This window comes from Balaenoptera ricei, chromosome 5 (assembly GCF_028023285.1).
Source record: "Balaenoptera ricei isolate mBalRic1 chromosome 5, mBalRic1.hap2, whole genome shotgun sequence".
Classification (NCBI taxonomy): Eukaryota; Metazoa; Chordata; class Mammalia; order Artiodactyla; family Balaenopteridae; genus Balaenoptera; species Balaenoptera ricei.
In genome coordinates this window covers 50,276,017-50,293,567 of record NC_082643.1, presented here as the reverse complement: position 1 = coordinate 50,293,567, position 17,551 = coordinate 50,276,017, and the positions used below count along the sequence as shown (strand labels likewise).

General features: G+C 37.5%; 1 protein-coding gene across 5 annotated transcripts in view; it reads right to left on the bottom strand.

Moving 5' to 3' along the window:
- CCDC158 (coiled-coil domain containing 158) overlaps window positions 1-17,551 on the bottom strand; it is a 99,887-nt gene that overhangs the window by 70,919 nt on the left and 11,417 nt on the right. For 4 of the 5 annotated variants that reach the window (XM_059924019.1, XM_059924017.1, XM_059924021.1 and 1 more), the window contains 6 exons: window positions 14,435-14,578; window positions 8,209-8,426; window positions 2,888-2,997; window positions 2,447-2,774; window positions 2,009-2,085; window positions 448-558 (listed from right to left, as the gene is read on the bottom strand). In XM_059924019.1, the coding sequence (XP_059780002.1) occupies window positions 448-558; window positions 2,009-2,085; window positions 2,447-2,774; window positions 2,888-2,997; window positions 8,209-8,426; window positions 14,435-14,504 (914 nt within the window). In that variant the 5' untranslated portion in view covers window positions 14,505-14,578. Of the gene's footprint in view, window positions 1-447; window positions 559-2,008; window positions 2,086-2,446; window positions 2,775-2,887; window positions 2,998-8,208; window positions 8,427-14,434; window positions 14,579-17,551 lie in introns of those variants that run through there. The other variant, XM_059924020.1, reaches the window with a different exon arrangement.

Here is a 17,551-nt window from a genome sequence, read left to right as displayed (position 1 = left end):
AGGTGCTGTATACATAGGAGTTCATCATACAATTTTCTCTATACCTTTGTGTATGACTGAAAATGTCCATATAAAAAGTTTCAACACAGGAGCTCAAATTATAAAGTTATTTATATGTATATATATAAAATTTATGTATATTTATACATACACACACATATATATAGTGTGTGTGTGTTTGTTTCATCCTATCAGTTGAAATGTAGACAATATCTAAAACATCCAGTCCCAAGAGGCCCAAATACTTGCCATAATACTTCTGCTATGGTTATAAAGTATTATCTACATGTGAAGTAATCTTTTCTGTTTCTTTGAATGTTAGAAAAGTTTTACTTTCCTGTAGAAGCAATTATTAAGCAATTTTTTAAAAGATCTTAGAACAAAAAATTAATACAAATAAAATGAAGATAAATGACTATCAGTTTCAAACCTCCAGGACACACATACTGAATGATTTCCAGTTGACTCTGGATGCTATTGGCTTGGCTCCGAGCACTGCTAGCTTTCTCAGTAAGTCCTGCTCTTTCAGTTTCATGTTCACTTATTAACTGCTCAATCCTATAAAAAGAATGTGGGGATTGTTATTTGATACAGATTTTGCCTGACAATGAATTATTCTAAAAATTAATGGTTTTCGACACTCTCAAATTTAGTATTTTGTTTTAGCTTTGAATATGCTATTCTTTTTATAACAAGTATATAAATTAGACCCAGAATCCTTTATCCAAGTCCTCTGGGGGCAGTTACGTTTTAGGATTCAGAATTTTTTTTTTTTTTTAATTTTACAATGGTAATAAATAACAGTACTAAATATCATGTGACACCCCCAGAGAGATCTAGGGAAGTGTCCTAGAAGCCACACATTACTAACACAACAGTAGGTTTTTAAATATTCACAGTAACTCATAAAGACTATAAAAAGCTTTACATTAGCTCAGGTTTTCCCAACAAATGAGTGACAAAGACTCTAACCTTGACCAAGCTTTAGTCAGACTCCTCTCGGCAGTCTGCATCTCCACCCCACTTAGTAGGAAGCCTAGGCTTAGTATGAATCTCGCTAAGTCAGTTTAGTGAGAAGCCTCCCGCCTTGATGCCTCCTCCTAGTAATTTTCTATCCACTGAACCCCTCACCCTGCTTCTTGGCTATGAATCCCCATTTGCCCTTGTTGTATTGGGAGTTGAGCCTCATCACTCTCTAATGCAAACTCCTGTTGCAATAGTCTTGAATAAAGTCTTCCCTACTTTTTAAACACGTGTCAGAATAAGTTTTTCTTTAACATGAGTTTGCCACAAATCTATGAAAAAAGGATTCTGTGCTTTAGAGCTTTATAGATTTTGGAATTGCTGACGAGAGATGGTAGACTTGTGGTATAGTTTCACTACGATCTTCTATACCAGTGTTCCCCAACCTTTTTGGCACCAGGGACTGGTTTCATGGAAGATGATTTTTCCATGGACTGGGGTTGCAGGGGAAGAATGGTTTGGGGATGATTCAAGTGCATTACATTAATTATGCACTTTATTTCTATTATTACTACATTGTAATATATAATGAAATAATTATACAACTCACCATAATGTAGAATCGGTGGGATCCCTGAGCTTGTTTTCCAATTGATTTATTATGGTCCCTGTGCAGTCAGACCTCTCTGCTAATGATAATCTGTATTTGCAGCCGCTCCCCAGCACTAGCATCACTGCCTCGGCTCCACCTCAGATCATCAGGCATTAGATTCTCACAAGGAGCATGCAACCTAGATCTCTCGCATGCGTAGTTCACAGTAGGATTAGCGCTCCTATGAGAATCGAATGCCACCGCTGATCTGACAGGAGGCGGGGCTCAGGCGGTAATGTGAGCCATGGGGAGCGGCTGTAAATACAAATGAAGCTTCACTCGCTCACCACTGCTCATCTCCTACTGTGCAGCCCAGTTCCTAACAAGCCACAGACCGCTACCAGTCAGTGGCCCAGGGGTTGGGGACCCCTGTTCTATACCTCAGAAACTTACCTGTCTTGATGTTGTTGAAGTAGTAGTTCTATTTTGTTCTGTGATTCAGATTTCAGTGTTTCAAGCTGATCCTCTACCTGGTTATAAAAAAGAGATACAGATTTAGGAACTGGTAAATCTAAAGCTTGGAAAACTTAGAGATTTTCCAACAAAAGGAATTCCTTAGAAAGATGCAAATAGAAGCAATGCTAAAATCAGATACATTCTACCGCTGTATTTTATTAGACCTTTTATATTGGTTATACTCTCACGTAACTACACAGATAAGTCGAGTTAGTTCCCATTATTAACAAAGATCATTGTGGAAGTAACTTCTGCTATTTTAGAGAACAAAAATGAGAACTTGGCTTACTTTGAAGAGTTGTAAAAATTATATGCCTAATACTATTGTCTTAATGAATTTTAATATAAAATTGATGTAGTGTTCTCACCACTTACTGGAAATATCCTCCCTTTAAGATAAGAAATCTCTGTGTCTAAATCTCTTAGGATTTTACTAATAGCTGAGCCCATGCTGCGGAAGTGGATGGTAGACATGCTGTCATGTTCATATATTTTCTTGCCTGAGGCTTCTTCAAAGTCAACTAGGACTGATCGGATTTCTTGAAGCACCCCCTCATGACTAAGCATCATCTTTCTTAGCTGCTCTATCTGTGTGTTGCTCTCTTTCAGCATATCGTCCTTAAGGCATTTGGCAGCTTCAAGTTCATGAACAGTATTTTGAAGCTGATTTCTTAAATCCTCCTGGGACTGACTCTCTCTTCGTCTACGAAATAAATGAAAGAGAAGAAATAATACTGATAAAACTCAGATTCACACAAGTGATTTTACACTACAAAGAATAAAACTTTAAGATAATTTCAGGTAACGAATCCCAACCTGATGTCAGCCATGGCATCTCTCTCCATCTGCATCTCTTGAAGTTTTGTTTGCAAATCAATGACTGACTGTCTTAAGTAAAATGTTTGTTTCTCATGCAATTCATTGCTCTGAAAAAAAAAAAAAAAAGTCCTGCAAATTAGTTTTCATTAGAGGAATGTATTTCCTTATAGCTAATAATTTCCAAAAATCTATATATCAATGATTTATTTTTATGTGTACTTCCTTCCCCCTTCACCATTGTTCGGAGCCTAATTAATCATTTCTCACCTAGGTTTTTTGAATACCTTAGTATCACTGTCTCAACCTTGTCCCCTTTCAATCCATTCACTTTACAACCAAAACACCATTCCTAGAACAAATCTGACTCTGGTTCAAGACAGAGATAGGAATAAACTCTATTCCTGAGGACATGAGAATTGGTGGAAATTGTGTATATAGAAAAGTCAACCCCTACCTCCAAATGACTTAAAAAACTTGGCAGCAGACAACTACCATTCAAAAATCAAGGTGTTCTACTACAAAGAAATTCACAAAGATCTCAAAATCAGGCACTGAGAGATCTCCCAGCACAGTGGTTGATGCCACACCTAATTATCCCAAAGTAAAGCCATCAAGTTCTGCCCTCAGGGAGACTGCCATCAGTTTTTTTTACTGTTCATTCTTGAGTATGAACAAAGAGCCAAAAACCACTGAACACTTGAAGGAAGATTACAAAATAAAAAAGAGACCAAGATTAAACAAATGAGCAAATACTCAGGAAAAAAGATTCAAAGAAACAAAAAGAGATAATGCAACAGTGGAAGAACACTTCCAAAAACTTGTATTGCAGAGAAATTTGAGAGACATTTTTGCTGTAAAGTAAGAACAGGACATGTGTCAGAGAAGTGATCAGAGGAGAAGAGAGAGTTCTTGGAAATTAAAAATATGGTTGCAAACTAAAAAGTTGCAATAGAAATGCTGGAAGTCAAGAAACGCACCCCAAAAGTAAAAAAGTAGACACAAATTTTGAAAGAAAAGGTAAGAGATTTAGAGGTTCAACCTAGGAGATAATATCTGACTAACAGGAGCTTCAGAAAGAGAGAATTGAGAAAACAGAAAAAAACTATCAGAGAAAAAAGAAACCAAAAAAACCTGAATTCCTCAAAGCTGAAGGGCACAAATCCGCAGGCCAAAAGGGTCCACTGAGTCCCTTTTGGTACTAGCACAGGGAAGGAAAAAACAAAAATCCACACCTAAGAACATCATAGTAGAATTTCAGAGATAAAGACCCTAAAGTTTCCAAAGATGAACCCCAATTAAGTAAAAACATATCATCTACAAAGGAACAAGAATCAGATAGACATCTTCTCAGTCTGTGCAAGGGCACGCAATATTTTCCAAGGATTGAAAGAAAATAACTTTCAACTTTATCCAGCTTAAGTCATTATCAGAATGAAAAAATTCATATAATGTTGTCCCATATACTTCTTCTTAAAAGTTTCTAAAGATGTGTTTTGACTAAATGAAGAAATAAATCAAGAAAGAGGAAAAGAGAAAACAGTGAATCCTGGAAATCATGAATCCAACCAGGAAAGCAGTGATAGGAATCCCAAGAAAATATCTACACAGCAGACCTAAGAAGAAACTCATCAAGACTAGACAGAAGAACTCCTAAAGGGTCCTGGGTTAAAGGAGGTTTGATAGAAAACCTATATAATAATTTTTTAATGAGGATATGATAAAGGTAAATATCAACAGTATAAGGAAAAAGCAAGGCAATTAGGAACCACAGGAAAAACAAAAATTACACAAGAAAGGAAATATAATAGGTTACTACCTAATTCTGCAGTTGACAATGTTTATATAGTCAATACAAGGTAAGACCCTTTACCTTCTTTTCTAATAGTCCAGGTAAATGGCTAGAGTAGTCTGAACTTTGGATGGTTAACAGTGGAAATGAAAACATTTCCATATTTGAGAAATATATATGTGGTACACTGGATGGATTTGGTAGTAAAGTGGATGTCAGGGAAAATGAAGAGGTATCAAGAATGAACCAGGTTTTTGCCCTGTGCAACTATGTAAATGTGGCACCATATATAGCTAGAAGAAAGGTTTGGGGGAAAGATCAGGTATGCAGTTGGAAATGTTGAGTTTATGGAGCCTGAGAAACATTTCAAGTAGAAATGTCCAGTTGGAACACAGGTACACTAACTGGTGTGGAGACCAGTTAAGAGGTCTGACCAGAAATGTAAACTGAACATTCACTTACATATAAATGGCAACAGAAGCTATGGGAATCACTATGACTGTCTATGGAGGGTTTTGCTGGAATAAGAAACTGAAAAACAATGAGCTGGAGGAAAATCAGGAGAGTGTGTTTCCATGAGACCTAAGAGAAAAGAGCACTTCAAGAGGAAGAGAATTGTCATGTGTGTCAAATGTTGTTGAAAAGTCAACTAAGATAAGGAATGTAAAGCATTGATTAGATTTAGCATCACTGCTTACCCCTGCTGTAGCATACATGTCCTGTTACTATCATTTTCTATTTTAAATATCTCAGCTGTAAGACTGTAAATGTGTACACAAAAAGGACCATATCTTTTCCATTTTTATATATCCAGTACCTAGCATAATATCTGTTACATAGGAGGTTTGTGATAAATATTATAAGTACCCAAATAGCCCTGTTATTTATTTACTGATTTAACTAATTTATTGGGAGCCAGTCAAGTGTCACATACTCCGCCAGAGGATAGACTTGGAAAATTAACTGACATTGCTTCTTTTCCTCATTGGTACCTCTGTGCTTCATCTATCTATCTATCTATCTATCTATCTATCTATCTATCTATCTATCATCAATCCATCTCTTTAGTGCACTTATCATAAAGTATTGTCATTATTTGTTTATATGCCAGGCCCCCTTCAAGACTATGAACTCCTTATGAGTCCTATCATTCATCTTTGCATCCCCTCTACATAATACAATGGTATCTCATTTTCAGCACTTAATAAATTTGTAGTTTTTTTAAGTGCTCACACATTCTGGTGAAGTAGAACAATCCGTTAATGAATATAATAAAACGTACTAAATACTACAATAGACGTGTGTATGAAGAGCAACAAGTGTACAGAGGAGAACACACCTACTTGTGTCTAGAGGAAAGGCTTCAGAGAAGGAAATGCTTGAGCTGAGTCTTGATGGATAATAACAATTTAACAGGGAGACAGGCAGAGAAGAGGAAATGACTTGGGCAAAGGCATGAAGGTCTAGAATAGAATGGCACATCCAGGGAAGAGCGATATTGCTAGAATGGAGGGTACATATAGGGAACAGGTAGCAGAAGAGGCTAAAATGTACAGGGAAAAAATTAGATCACAAAGGCCTTTGTATAAGTTTGACTTCTAGGCTATAGACTATTAGGATCCAACATGCAGCTGTAAAGCTGACTAAAGCCAGCTTGATTCTACAGAAGATCCACTTGAAATTTTTATCGAATAACTTCTATACACTACTTAACTATCATGTATACACATACATCTAAAAACCGACCCCCTACCAACTGCTTTGTAAAGAAAAACCAGGTATCATGAAAGCAGGACAGCAGGCCTGAACCAATTACGAATTATAATTATAGATGAATGTCATTAATTATAACATTTTGAGCTATTCAAGTTTCACTAAGATTACACCAAGAGCACAGCAAAAGAAACAATTAACAAAATGAAACGACAGCCTATGGATTGGGAAAAAATGGTATTTGCACATCCTATATCTGATAAGGGGTTAACATCCAAAATATATAAAGAACTCATACAACTCAATAGCAAAAATCCAAATAATCTAATTAAAAATGGGCAAAGGACCCGAATAGACATTTTTCCAAAGAAGATATACGAATGACCAACAGGTACATGAAAAGATGCTCAATATCACTAATCACTAGGAAAATGCAAATCAAAACCACAATGAGATATCACCTCATACCTGTTAGAATGGCTAACATCAAAAAGGCAAGAGATAACAAATGCTGGCGAGAATGTGGAGAGAAGGGAACATTTGTGTACTACTGATGGGATTATAAAAAACTGGTGCAGCCACTATGGAAAACAGTAGGGAGGATCCTCAAAAAATCAAAAATAGAACTAACATATGATCCAGCAATTCCACTTCTGGGAATATATCCAAAGGAAATGAAAACACTATGTCGAAGCGATACCTGCACCCCCATGTTCATAGCAGCATTCTTTATAATAGCCAAGACATGGAAACAACCTAAGTGTCTACTGACAGACGAATGGATAAAAAAGTTGAGGTATGTATGTATGTGTGTGTATATATACACACACACACAATGGACTATTATTCAGCCACAAAAAGGAGGAAATCCTGCCATTTACGACAACATGGATGGACACTGAGGGCATTATGCTAAGTGAAATAAGTCAGACAGAGAAACACAAGTATCATATGATCTCACTTACATGTGGAATCTAAAAAACAAAAAAACAAAAAAACTTATACAGAAAGCGATCAGATTTGTGGTTACCAAACAGGGATGTGGGGAGAGGGGGAATTGGATGAAGGTGATCAAAAGGTACAACATAAGTACTGGGGATGTAATGTATAACATGATGACTATAGTTAACACTGTTGTATGGTATATATGAAAGTTGTTAAGAGAGTAATCCTAAGAGTTCTTATGACTAGGAAAAAAATTTTTTTTCTTTTTCTTTTTTTTATCGATATGAGATGATAAATGTTAAGTAAATTTATTGTGGTCATCATTTCATGATATATATAAGTCAATTCATTAATTCATTATGTTGTACACCTTAAACTTATGCAGTGCTGTATGTTGATTATAGCTCAATAAAACTGGAAAAAAATTACACCATTAAGACAAGGCATTATGACTTATTAACAAAAGACAAATGGGTTGCAGACTTTTCATCAATCCAATTTTTAATAGTGAAATAGAAGGCATAGGCCAAATTAACAAGTTTAACCAATGAATCCATTATTATTATTTTTTAAAATTTTATTTATTTATTTTTGGTTATTTTGTGCTGGGTCTTAGTTGCGGCCGGTGAGCTCCTTAGCTGGGGCATGCAAACTCTTAGTTGTGCTATGCATTTGGGATCTAGTTCCCTGACCAGGGATCGAACCCACGTCCCCTACATTGGGGGGTGAATTCTTCACCACTGCACCACCAGGGAGGTCCCATGAATCCATTATTAAGTTTTTCTTCCAGAAAGTTTGGGTTCTATTCCAAAGCTCTGTGCCTGTCTCCCCAAAATGGTATCAGATACTGGAGGAAAAGAATGTAACTCACTTCATTTAGTCTTCTCTGCAAATCTTTGACTTGATGTGAATATTCTTCCAAAACACATTCAATGTGTTCCTTTCCAGGGTAAGGAATGACTTTTCTGTGAGAATCAAGTTCCACTTCATATTTAGGGAAAAAAGGGATTTGTGTCAAAGTCCCAGTTGAAGATGTGTTTTCAATTATTGTTCCACGAATAGATGACATACAAAATGAACCTGAAGAACCTAAATATTAAATAATTAATTAACCAATTAATGAACTTAATAATAAAAGAATTTTGTGGCAAACATTATCCCGGGTAGATTCCCTTATTGAACCCTGAAGGAGCTCAAGGTCTCATGGGGAAAACAGAAAAGTGAGAGTCTCTCTTGAGAGAGAAGAGCACAAGGTAAAAAGGAGGAGCAGGTCAGGGAGGAGGGGGTAGTTTTACTTGACAGTGATCAAGTGATACTTGAGCTGAATTACTCTTGAAGCATCTATGAGTAAGAAGTCACTAGTCTGGAAGACAGGAGAAGAGGAAGAGCATTCCAGGTAGTGGGAAAACCATCATTATTGGCGAGGGGTCTTGAAGCAGCATGGCAGACTATGGGTGAAAGGAAGTAGTGGCCAGATATGAGAATGAAAATGTAGGACAAATCACGAAGGGCCTTGTGGTCGTGCCAAGGAATTTGGATTTCACTGTGAAAGCTCTAGGGAATCATTAAAGGACCTGAAGATAGGCATAATATAACTTGTGTTCTGAAAAGGCTCTCTGGCTTCAGTGTAGAGAATGCATTGGATGGGGATAAAAATGAAGGTAGAAACTCAAAGTAGAAGAAGGCTTTCAACAGTTCAGGCAAGACATGGCAAGGGTCTGCCCTAAAGCAGAGACAGCAGAGATAGAAACAAGGGCATGAATTTAAGAAATATATGTGGTAAGTAAGAGAGAGGGAGACATCAAAGATTTCTCTTTAGTTTCCGGCTTCAGCAACATCAAGTAATGATGTTGATTTGCAAATACTGTACATGGACTTGAAGTCTGGGAGAGTGTTTTACTTTAGAGATAAGCCTCTGGGAATCATCAGCATATGAGCTCTAATGAATAGTTGGAGTCAACGGGATCATCTAGGGGCAGCGTACAGAGTGAAAAGGGAAGAGGATCAAGAAGGGCACTCTGAGGAAATATTAACATTTAAAAGGAAGACGAAGGAGGTAAAACCCAGTAAGAGTCACAGAAGACACACAAAGATTTTCAAGAACCACCACCGGCTTGAACTGAGGGACAGAGACAGTATGAGATGGAAAGAGGCTTTTCTACAAGCACGCTGAAAAAAGCCACCCAGCTGGAAACATATGCTACCTTTCATGCAAAAGGGAGGAGAACTCAGAGCCAGACCCAAGCGTCCAGTGGATGGTGCCAGGAAACCACGGAGACTTATTCCCAGGCCTGGGTCCTAATCAGTCAGCTGGTCCTGAGGGGTCAACCTGTGCCCAGCTGGATTTCAGAACTGTGACGGACATACGTGCTTCCTGTTTACTGCTTTCTCAATAGGAGAGGACAATGGTTATCCTGTGCCTGGCTACCACTGTATGTTGGGTGTCACAAGTCTTCAGATAACGAGGAACTCTACTCAAGGAGCTGTATTTAAGGGATTACAATTAAGGAGTTTCATCCATACCTGAATCTAATGTAGATAAAGATATTCTGGCCTTTCAGTGAGTGCTGTAGTGTGATCAGGCTATTAGGGGCCTTCTTAGGAAAGTGAATATATTTTGCATGTGAGAGAAATATAAATAATCTGTGACCACAAGGTAAACTGCAGTGGTTTTAAAATATGTCCACATATTCTTTGCTACTCCTCCCTTAAATAGGTGGAGGTTAATTTCCCTCTTCTTTGTAAGAAAGGAGAAACAAGAGTGTACGTGTATGTGTATATGTATGTACATATATGGATATGTGTGTATGTGTGGCATTTGCTTAATTTTACACAAAAGAAACACTGGAAGAATAAGACAGAATCTCATGAAAACAGCTATCTATAGGAGTATAGGGATGGGTGGAAATAGAATGGAAAAGATAGGGATGGCAGCAAGACTCTACTGAATATACCTTTTTATAAAGTTTTCACTTTTGAGCCATATACGTTATACATATTCAAAAAATAAAATTGAAAACTAACAGAAAAAAATAAACCTAAGTGTACAGTAAGTTGATAACATAACCTCACAGAGAAAATAGTTCCTTTCAAATAACTTTAGAACACAGTACCCTGACTGCACGTGAACTTAACTTAGTGGGTAAGTTGTTAATATAACAGGTGTCGTTACAATTCTGAAACAATTTTGTGTGTACTGTGTAAGAGAGAAAACGAGTAAACACACTGAAGTTTTTGGAAACGTGAGTTTTCACTGTAAGGGAAATACAGATATGGAATGGGGGGAAGATGAGGAACAACTCTATGGTACTGGATTTGAGAATTACCAGTGTGAACTTAAGGAAAAAAAATCTAATTCCAAGCTTTAGACACTGAACACTCCTAGACACAGTGACACCTCAGTAGCAATAAGCACACGAGATCTTGGTGTGTGAATACTATTTCCTACTAGAAGGAACCAGGGCTCCTTAGTGAATAGCTGATTCCAGGTCTGGTGGAACAGGAAAAGTACAGCCTGGAACATTCTGATGTGCCAGAAAGTAATGAAGTGGGCCATGTTTTAAAAAGACACAGAATTGGCTTAAAGGGGCTGGCCAAGTTTGGTACAATTGAGCATCAAAACAACATTGACAACAATACATTATAGCACTTTGAATTAAAAACAACCTATGGATCTAGAGTGATAATAATAAGAGAAAAGCTTTTCTTTCCTAAAAAATGTATGCTAATAACTATGGTAAAATTAGAAATCATCAATGTAATAATTGATTCAGGCAAGGATCTTCAATTGACGCTAAAACCACTGAATGAAAGGTTATTTAGTACTAGGATACTCACAAGGTCTCAAAGGGCCATCCTATAGGTTACTTATTAATTGTAAAGGAGAAAATATGACTCTAAATTAGCAGGATCTGGCATTATGTGTTCCCTAAAGTATGATGTAAAAGTATAAATTGTCACCTATGTAAAACTCTTGCCAAATGAGTTTCATCTGAATCTAAACATGAGACACAATCAGAAAAATCTAGAATGTGGAACATCCTATAATACAACTGGTCTGGACTCTTAAGGAAAATGCTATGAGAAACAACAACAACAAAAGGAGGGAGGACGGTTACAGATTTAAAGAGACCAAACAGTCAAATAACAGTGCATGATCTTTGATTAGATTTTTTTAAATGCTAACTAAAACTTTTTTTTGGAACAACTGGGGAAATTTAAATATGAATATAAATTAGATGATAACTGCATCGACAGTAATTTTCTCATGATGATGTGGCAATGTAGGAAATCATCCTTTTCCTAAGGAGATGCACATTCAGGTTTTGAGGCATGAATAATGATGCCTTCAACTTCAGCAAAATGAAATATAAATTGTAGGTATAGAGATAAAACAAATATGATAAAATGTTGACAACTGGTACATCAGTTGAAGGGTATTTAATGTATTCAATGTACTATTTTTTCAATTTTTCGACCATTTTGAAAAAATTCGAAGTAAAATGTTGGGCAGGGGGAGAGTTCACTGCATTCAGCAAAAAAGAGAAAATCTAGTCATTATGGCCAGAGTGATTTCATTGGAATACTAGGTTCAAAAGTCCTAAGGCAGTGGTTCACAGAGTGAATCGATGGTGAAGATGTGGACACGGGAACACAGACTTGTCTTTCAGACGGCACAGCTATGAAGGAAGAAGAGACACGGAAGGCGTAGGTTGAGGAGAAGGTTTTAATTTTTGTTGTTTTGGTTTGTTATATCTCCTTGTTAGTGGTTTTAGGCTGGGAGAGATTTAGCATGTTTACTTTGATGGATAAGTGCAAATAGAGAGAGAGGGACTGAAGATATCGGAGTGAGTGGGGCCCAAGACTCTGCAGAGATTCTGGAGCCAAACCTCCGAGGAGGCTGAGCTGGTGTGAGCGGGGGTAGCAAATTAGGAGGGTACCTCCTCCACTGAACTGTGAAGACGCATCGACTGTGAAAAACAGTGAGTCTTAGGGGCAGTACAGGAGAGGGTAGGAGAACCAGCCTAATGGTGTATTTTCTCTGCAAATTAGGAAATGATGTTATCTGAGAGTGAGAAGGACGGTGGCAGAGTGAGGGGCTTGAGAATGGTGTAATTGTGAAATAAGCGTGGTGAGAAACTGGAGACAGAACTGGCTAAGATTAAGAGAAAGATTCCTCAGCAGTATCAGGGGCCCAGCTGAGACGGCAGACTATGGCTCTGAAGTGGCAAATTGGTGGAAAATCCACATTTGTGTATTTTCTTCCAGCAGCCCAGAACAAACATGGAAAAGGCAGTCAGCCTGAAAGCACTGGGATTTTCCTGTAAGAGTGCAAAGAAGAATAAGAGAAAGAGGAAGTTGAGGATATTGGCAAGTGATAAAGAAAGGGAAGATAGGAAGAGGTTGATAGTTTAGGAGAAAACAGCAGAAGGTAGAGCAGCTGTTCTCAGCCCTTGCTGTAAACCAGGAACACAAGGAGAGCTTTAAAAAAAAAAAAAACAGTGGTGCCCAAGCCCCATTCCAGATCTCCCGAATTAGCATCTCTAGGTGTGGTTCTAAGACATTTAAAAGTTTAAAGTCTCAAAAAGTGATTTTGACATGGAGCCATGGTTGAGAACCACTACCTTTTATGAGGCAGAAAAATTAGTGTTGCAGGAATAAGACAGTGAGAGTGCTAGAAGATAGCAGGCTGGATTCCAGAAGTCCAACCATTCTTGGCAATAAGATCCAAGATAGGAAAGTGAGTAGCTAGAGTATAGGTCAAAACAATTAGAACTAAAAAGGTGTAGAAGCCGTGAGTCTAAGATCTTAGATGGGTCATCCATGAGGACAATGATATTACGGGATGATGATATGCCTGGGGAGGGAGAGACAGCCCATGAACTAAGTGCCCATGTCCCTGATGAGGATGAGGGATATCGTGTAGGTGGGGAGGTGAGCAGGGTTGATGGGTATAGTAGGATGGAGGTGACAATGGCATGAGCATCCTAAGGAGCAGAAGCTTTTACAAAATAAGCGTGCTAAAATAAAAGTTTTTAAGCACTGTTTCACTGTGCTTAGAAACAGTGAAACAACACCTATAACTGAGAATAAATTCTGGCTGCATTCTTTCAGATGAGAGAGACGTGACAGGGAAAGCAGTTAGGGCTGTGCAGGTCACCTGCCTGACTGCCAGATAATCCACTCTCTGTCCTGCCCCTATTCTGCTGTGTGTTGTGGAGAACTTGTTTTCCTAGGCCCCGTTCCCAACTTGTTTCCAGGACGGTTCGCAGTGGGAGGTACTGGCAAAAGACCAGAAGGCCAGAGGAAGGGAGAAGCTAAGGGACCGCTCCTCTCTCCTGCCTCAGACAGGCTTCTGGCAGTGAGTGGTGGCTTCAGCTCCCACAGGCAGCCGTCTCCATGGTTCTAGCTCCTGCTTGTACCTACGCCGTATGACAGTTCCCATTCTCAGGGTCCTTCTAGCCCAAAAGCTGGTAGCAGCTTCCTGCAGTGGCTCATCTCTGAGCCTTCTCAGCTCTTTCAACACCTGTGTTATCAATTCCCTATATTAAATGTCACCTATTTATTCCAACTGTTTCTGTTTTCCTGCCTGCTATCTGTTGACTGAAATAATTTTCATCAGAGTTGATGGGGGGCCTGAACTAGGACAGCAGTCATGGGAATGGAGAGGGAAAATGCATTCAAGACACATTTCTGAGAATAGAGAAAGCAGGACTTGGTACTTGACTGGATGGGGGGCGGGGGGTGTGAGGGAAAAGAAGTCACAATGATGCAGAATTTGGGCTTAGAGCAGACCGAGGAAGAGAAGGCATTTAGAGAAACATGGCATGTGCTTAAGTGCCTCAACCTGAAAACAATCTTCAAACCAAAATATAATGTAAACACATGCTAAAAAATAGATATGCTATTTTTAAAAGACTAAACAATTTCTTCCTCATAAAGCAGAATTATAAATAATCTGGTAAACATTCATGAACAAGGTCTGTGCCTTGCACAGTTAAATCAAAACATACTGAAAAAATAGCAGCTTGAATGAATATTATGAAGACTGCTTAGTTCTAATTTTTTCCCCATTTTGTTTTATAAAAAACACATACCTGCATTGGATGTAATGCCACTACTTGGTAAAAGATCTTCATGATTTGATTCACAAGGTTTTTGTTCCATATTAAATATTTGCTACCTCTTCTTAGAGATCTTGAAATATGAATGCTTCCCTATTTAGTTCTTTTAGTTCTTACCTATAAAAGACAGGGATTCGATTTTTATTAATAAGGTATTATGTGAAAAAAGTTCATAGAGGAGGAACTGACTATATTTACATTTGAAATTTAATAGCAATTTTTCACCAGGAAAATATTTACACAGAAATATTTTATTATTATCTAACATTAATAAGTGAACAGAATCTTACTGTAAAACTTATTGATTTTAATGGCCAAGTGGCTTATTAGAGACAATCTAAAAATAAAAAACTAACACTTTAATTATTATGATTATTAGCACTCTGATTTGGGGCAGAGTTTTTTCTCTTAAGTCTCTGTCATCACCTTACATTGTCAAATAATGGAGGAAGACATTTCCTCAGTAAAGAGCCACAAATTAGGAAAAAAGATCACAAATCAGCAAATTAGAAATCATTAATAAAATGTAAAAACTTCTTTGATATCAAATAGTGCTCATAATTTTAGATTAGGCCAAGAGGGGTCTTCTGGGTTTGGAAAACACTGGTGGTGGCCTGATTCCAAATCTCCTCCTCATCCTCTGAATATCCATAAAATCAACAAGAACAACAAATAAATAAAAGCACGTGGGCTCCAAGCCTTCAGCATTCCCAGAAGACAGAGAATACCACAGCCTTCAAATTGTCTGTAAGGAGAGAGAAATTTTTTTCCAAAAGTTCTCCCATATTCTACCGACCAGCACTGCAGGCCTGTGAGTATGGACAACAGGAAAGGAGAGGCTGAAAAGGCTGAAAAGACTGAAAAGGAGTAGAGGACTCAGAGGAAGCACAGAGTCACCCTGGAAAGAGAAGAAGAAAGGCCAGGTTACTAAGCACAGGCTGGAACATGATAGTCTGTAGCCCTGGCTATGCAGTAAGGGCTTGAAAGTGGGTGGGCACCAGGAGTGTCAGCCTCAGAGAAGAATGTTTCTGGGGGAGAATCAGATATGGAGACATGGCAGTAAAGGGAAGAAGGAAATGAGAGGGGAAAATTCAGGAACCAGCAGAAACAAAAAGAAGCAAGATATGCCAATGCTCCTTCTACCCTTCCCACCCAACATCCCCACCACCATCCATAAAAGGGAACACATGGAAGACGGCTCTCTCAGACAAGGAATCCTGTCCACTAGATGAATAAAAGTAGAACACATCCATACAGAACTACAACAAAATGTCAGAAAATGTGGATAAACTCTTTTTTGCCTATGAAGAGTCCCCCCCCATACCCTCCCCACCAACAAACATGAAGTCAAAGAAAATTGTAACACACCACTCCAAACTGAACTAAATATTCTCAAGCAAGCATTTGGGGGTGATGAAAAGTCACCCTTGAATGAGAATTGTAAATGTAAGAACAGAAGTGGACAAGAAACAAAGAAAAAAGCAAAAAATCAGGAAGAAATGAAATGAGAGTTGATTAAAGTAAGGAAAGAAAGAAAAGAAAAAGACAAAATTATATCAGAAATGAAGACCAAATTACAAAGTACACAGGGAGGAGAGACTGTAATGTAAACTTAATAAAGGCATTGAAGAAAATCAGGAAAACAAGAGGATGAAAACTGAGATAAAGAAATAAAAAGGGTGGGAGAGGAAGTGAATGAAATGGAAGACAGGCAAAGAAGGTTGAACATAATTGGTGTCCCTGAAGAAAAAAGTCAAAAAAAAAAGAAACAGAACTATTATTTAAAACTATAATCCAAGGAAGCTTCCTATAAATAAAGGAAGATCCAAATCTACACATTTTTCATACTAGGGAAAATCGACCAAGAATGATTAAGTCTGAAATATATCCTAATAAAACAATATTAAGACTTTAAAGATTATGAAAAAATCCTCAGGGCCTTCAGGCAAAAAAGATGAAATAATATACAAAGGCAAGAGGATTAGAATGGCATCAGATTATTCAAAAACAACATACAAAGCAAGGCAACAGAAGAGCAGCATTTTCAAGAAATCTAAGGAAAGAAAGTATTGATATAAACCAAGGATATTATACCCAGCCAAGATCTTCAAAAGATACAAAGGCATAGAAAAGCAGTTTTGAATGCACCAGAACACTGTACATTAAGTGCCCCTTCTGAGAAATCTACTAGAGGGAGTGAAGCTTCATCCAACCAATAGATGACCAGCAAATGTGGCCAAATGGTAACAACTGGTGAAAATCTTTGGTTTTTCTCTAGGTTTTAAATTTTTCAAAATAAAACTTGGGAAAAAAGATGAACATTTAAAAAGATGACTGGGAACACTGAAAAAAGATTGATGGTGAACATTTAAATATTCAATTGCAAAGTTGAGACTAAAACATGGGTGGGATAATGGTACTGAAGAATAACATATAAATATTATATGTGTGACAACGGAGAACAGATGTAACTAAAGACGGGAAAAGAGACAAAAAGGGAAAGTAGAATGCCATTGGTTGTAAAAGGTACCATTTAAAACTGACAAAAAGCAAAAGGTAAAGAAAGGAAAAAAAGGGGGTTACAGGTGCAGTATAGAAAGTATTAAGGCAAAGGTAACCACTAGAATAAAAATACAAATCTTCTAAAGTGACAAAAGAATTTTAAAAAGAAAAAGTAAAGAAGAAACACCAAATAAACACAGTAAATATAATATAATACTTGCAGTAATTACACCAGAAGATAATAATGTAATAACAATGTGACAGAATTTAGACCAAACACAACAGTCACATCAATAAACCTGAAGGGACTTAACTTGCCTATTCAAAGAGAAGTACTTTCAAATTGGCTCTTAAAAAAATTCAACTCTGTGCTGTACACAAGAGGACACTAATAGGCATTGATTCAAAAAGACTACAAATAAAGTGATGGACAATGGTTTGCTAGGCAAATGAAAGCAATAAGAAAGCATGGGTTGGCCATACTACCCAAAGCAATCTGCAGATTTAATGTGATCCCTATCAAATTACCCATGGCATTTTTCACAGAACTAGAACAAATAATCCAAAAATTTATATGGATCCATAAAA